The 4,890-nt window shown below is 44.9% G+C and overlaps 1 protein-coding gene across 2 annotated transcripts in view; it reads left to right on the top strand.

Moving 5' to 3' along the window:
- HELLS (helicase, lymphoid-specific) overlaps positions 1 to 4,890 on the top strand; it is a 59,333-nt gene that overhangs the window by 42,143 nt on the left and 12,300 nt on the right. For both annotated transcript variants that reach the window (XM_019502481.1, XM_019502480.1), the window contains 2 exons: positions 196 to 312; positions 3,760 to 3,919. In XM_019502481.1, coding sequence (XP_019358026.1) covers positions 196 to 312; positions 3,760 to 3,919 — 277 coding nt within the window. The remainder of the gene's footprint in view (positions 1 to 195; positions 313 to 3,759; positions 3,920 to 4,890) is intronic.

Raw genomic sequence — 4,890 nt, 5'->3', positions numbered from 1 at the left:
GGAGGGCAGGGGGCACTGGGTCGGGACTGATCATTGATGTTTTACAAAATGGGTCCTGGTACAAAAAAGGTTGAGAACTACTGTCTTAGAACACAGCTCTGCCCCCTGTAGAGAGACAAGGCAATTGTACGTCTCACTTACACTGAAATCTAATTAACTATTTTTTAAAGCCCTTTATTCTGTTTTCTCTTCCAGATGCAGAAGTTTAACATTGATCCCGAAGTCTTCCTATTCTTAGTGAGTACACGGGCTGGAGGTCTGGGCATTAACTTGACTGCAGCGGACACTGTCATCATTTATGATAGTGACTGGGTAAGTTAAACATTTTTTTCAAATGTTTTACATGGTCAGATTTTTTTAGTATGTTGCTACATATTTGGTTAGCAGCTTTCCTAGGTTATGGGCTATCCTACTTTTATAGATTACCAGGAAAAATTATATAATAAACTTAGCGTTCTGCATTTTTGGTTTTTACCGAATTTCGCTGATAAACTACCTGACTCTTTTTTTTATTGGAGTTATTTGGTTTTTACTGATTTACATCCATTTTTCAGTTCAAGTCCCTGTTAACTGGCACGAGTGGGGAATGGAGGGTGCCAGTAAGCTAAAAGTGCTGGTTACAGCACACGTTTCCAGCCAGGGAGGGAGGGTGGTAGTGACAGCTGTTCACGGAGCGGGGGGAGGAGGGGTGGCAGCGGTTACGCTGGGGCCAGGGTAGGGTGGCTGGAGCCACTGCCTGGGCTCTCGGCTCTGACCCCAGGAGGAGCCGTGGGAATCACTCCCAGGTTGGGTGGGTCCCAGCTGCACCCCGGCAGCTCTGACTGCGGCCTTGCGCCGGGTGCTGGGAGCTGAAAGCCCCACCAAGGGGCAGGCAGGAGAGCCCAGCCTTGCTCCCTGTGGTGGGTGCTTTACCCTGGCCACTTCTGCATGGGCCCATGGGGTTGGAGCTGCTGCCGAGGGGCACAGAGCTCCCAGCTCTGACCCAAGGCGAGAGGGGACAGGTCAGGGTAATGGGGCGGGGAGTGTCCCTGTGTCTGGGCACATGCAACTCCTTCCTACCCTCCCAAACACCAGGGCAGCCCGGCAGCAGACTGCTGCAGCAGGGGGAAGGGGCACGAATGTGATCAGGGAAGAAAGCAGTGGGGCATGGCACTATGTGCACCTTGCCATTGAAATTCCAGTTAATGGAGTTTTCTGGTTTACTGTATTTATTTTTATGAAATGCCATCCTGATAGACAGTTTGTGTTGCAGCACTGAAGCAATCCTTAAATGTATAGCTCACTCCAGACACACAGTGGATCCAGTCAGATTTAAACTGTGTTTAATATCACAACATAACTGGCTCACCTGACATAAACAGGCACTTAGTGCTTCTGTTTAATGTGGGGCTGAATAAAAACATACACAGAAAAAAAAAAAGTAAAAGTTGAGTAGAAAGCACAAATCTATGTGAATATAGCCATGAAAATCGGTGTTTCGAAGTTTTCAAAAAGAGTAAGCAGGAAGGTGAAGAGGAAGATGCATTGCGCTGCAAGTACTGTGGCATTGAAGTCAGTTCTTATGCTGACAGGGTAAAAGAACATATAGAAAGCAAGTGATATATTAAAGAAGAATGTGAGATTAGGGATAAACAGCCCATATCTGGAGTCTTTAACAGGGCATTAATGAAAGAGAACCCAACACGACTGTTTAATGATTTTGTGCATGCTATTCATTTTGCTGGGCAACCACTGTTTCTCACAGAGGGATTGATCAGTGACTTTGCTGCTGGACAGTATTGTTGCACAAAAACTCTTCCTAATGCAGATAAACTCACTCTTAAGTACCTGAGAGAACATGACGAAGCTGTAGTATCTAAAGAGATTGAAAGAATTAATGGAAATGTGGTTTGTTTGTTTTTTGATGAATTCCCTGACACATTGGACCACCCGAATTTGGCCTTTTTATTTTCATTTTTTTTATTTCAAAGCCAAAAAACCCTGCATTCTTTTGTGCAGATGTGATATTCATCCCATTTACTGATACCCCAAGCATTCATGCAACAGTAAATGCAGTGTTAGAGATGTACCAACTGACTTGGGGAAAATGTAGCCACCGCTAACATGGATTCTGCCTCCTATATGTCTATATTTTGGATTTTAAACTTCATTGTAGAACAAGAAAGTTTTTTTTGCCTCCCTGCCTGACACCTCCAGGGAAGGAATTCTACCTGATCAACACAGCTCACAAAGACACACTTATTGACCCAGAGGGACAAACTTCTACCTTCAGCTCCCTCTGTGCAAAAATGAAGTTTATTTCCTACCTGTGGGGACTTTTTACCATCTTGTACCATCTACACTTTTCCCAGAGCCTTACGAAGGGACTTTGATCCCAAAAGCTTGCAGAAAAGGACACACACACCCCGGATGGGCTGGGGAGCTGCGCCAGGCTCTTCCTGGGGGGACATGTGCCCCCGGATCTGCACGTGGGAAAAGAGCAGGCTACCGCCTGCCTTGAGAACCAGGAAGAGCCTAGTGCCTGCAGCAGCGGCAGCCTGCTCTCGCTTCAGCCTGCTAAGTACCAGGAAGAGCCCCAGGCTGCAGGAAGAGCCGGCTGCCGCCTGCCCCAAGCGCTGGGAAAGAGCCTGATGCCACTGCTGGCCCCAGCCCGCCACAGCAGCAGGCTGCAGTGAGAGCAGGCTGCTGAGCGCCGGGAAGAACCCAGTGCTGCTGCCAGCTCCAGTCGGCAGCAGCAGCCTGCTCTAGTCCCGCGTGCAGATCTGGGGGCACATACCCCTCCCCGGAAGAGCCTGACGCAGCCCCCACAGACTGCAGCCCTCCCGGGGTGCACATAGCAGCAAGAGCCACACCCCCATGCCCTGCACCCACTGACAGTTCCCCCCACTTTGCTTCCTGCTGCAGCTCCAGGAGCAGCCAACATGCTACACCACACCTCTCCCCCAACCCCTTCTCTAGTCCTAGACTTACTCGGGTCCCTCCCTCCCTCACTGCTGCAGGAATGTATTATTATTTCCCCGATTTTAAACCAATGTGTTCTTTTGTTTTTTCTTTTCTTCCTTTTATCCCAATTTCAACCTAGTTTTTACGTTTGGAAGATAAACCCTGAAAAATTGCCGGAATTTTTTTAAAATAAAAACAAAAATGTGGAACACTAAGTAAACCAGGGGTAGGCAAAATGTGGTCCGGAGGCCACATGCAGCCCACCGGGCCATTCTATCCAGCCCACGAGGCCCCTAAAAAATTTAGAAAAATAATAGTTATCTGCCCCTGGCTGCCTGTCATGCGGCCCTTGATGGCTTGCCAAAACTCAGTAAGTGGCCCACTGCCCGAAATAATTGCCCACCCCTGAAGTAAACTGTTGGACTACAGCTTGTATTTAGCAAGCAATAATAGTTCAGCAGGCTTTCACGCTCTTTACTACCTAATGTCATAACTGTGATAGCTTTGAGCCAACTCATTTGTGAAAGATAAACAAATTTATACCATGTCTCAAAGTACTTTTAGTAAAAGGCTGGTTTCCATGACATCTAAATAGTTGGTTCCATGATCCATTTCAACTGTAAAATTAACTTGTTTTTTCCAGTTTTATTAACGCGATTAATTGTGCGCATACTCCCCAGAAATTGGAATGATCTTTTCCTCTTTCTGCAGCACAAAGTGATGCATTTTCAGCCTTAAAGCCTGTAGAGTCAAGTGAGTGAAAGTAAAGCCCATTATGCATCTTTTGTTGTTTGTTTGTTTTTTAATCCCTTTTAGAATCCCCAGTCTGACCTTCAGGCCCAGGACAGGTGTCACAGAATTGGCCAAACTAAACCAGTTGTTGTGTATCGCCTTGTAACAGCAAATACTATTGATCAGAAGATTGTGGAGAGAGCTGCTGCCAAGAGGAAGCTAGAGAAGCTGATTATCCACAAAAGTTAGTAAATTTACTCCATTTTTTTTGTATTACTCCATTAAAACCCAGTAGAGAATTCTTGCCGCTGTAGCTTGTTGCTTTTAGTGATCCTAGTTGGTTGTGAAAAACTTCTCCTTTTCTTTTCAAGAGTCAAAAGCAATCTCTTTTCTGAAGGCATTTGTTAGCCCAGTGTAGCTGATTTCTGCTGCAGATTTCTGTAGCTGATTTCTTCTGAAGACTTTTCAGGCTTCAGAAGAACTAGGGGTCGTCATGCCGCATCTGTTGACCAGAGAGGAGGAGGAAGGTTTGCTTTGCAGGAAGAAAAAATGGAGTGAAGCCAAGCTGTAAGGTATTTGAGTTGTTAGAATAGTTGCTGTGGAGTTGTAGATAAGCGTCAGCCAGATCAGCTTCCTGACTGTTCATTTTTCACTTTAAGGGAAAAGAAAGGTCTGATTGCAGTGGATAAAATTTGTTGTTTTTTTTTTTAATTAAAGAAAAATATATTTAAATGCAACTGAATTTTAAAATTTGCAACCTCCATAAAGATATAACTTTATATAATTTTATTAAAATCATTTAAAAATATTAAAGCAGTATGTGTTATCTTTACATGTTTTAAAGAAAGTCAAAGTACTGAATTGGTGCAAAGTACTAAATTAGGCTAGGCACCTAATTTAGCATAAATGCCATGTTAGTTACAAATCGATGTGTTTTAATAGTTACCAGTGATGGTAAGGTCTTCTCTAGGAAAAAAGTAGAAAGACCATGATTGGGCAAATGAGTTAACTTTTTAAAGGAAGAAAGCTGTATGTTGGGTAAGGGACATGGAAAAAAAAGAAGCACCTCTGTAGCTATTGGCAGCCACTTGGTGTGATGGTTCTCAAACTCTAGACCAGGGGTACTTGGGAAGGCCCCAGGGGGTAAACAGTAGTGGCATGGAGAAGCAGCAGCACTTCCAGTCTGGCGGCTGGGACTTCTGGTCAATCACTTGC

The sequence above is a fragment of the Gavialis gangeticus genome, unplaced genomic scaffold (assembly GCF_001723915.1).
Source record: "Gavialis gangeticus isolate Ggan-Ray unplaced genomic scaffold, GavGan_comp1, whole genome shotgun sequence".
Taxonomy (NCBI): Eukaryota; Metazoa; Chordata; order Crocodylia; family Gavialidae; genus Gavialis; species Gavialis gangeticus.
The sequence above is the reverse complement of the archived record's forward strand: the minus strand, read 5'-3'. Positions and strand labels throughout refer to the sequence as shown.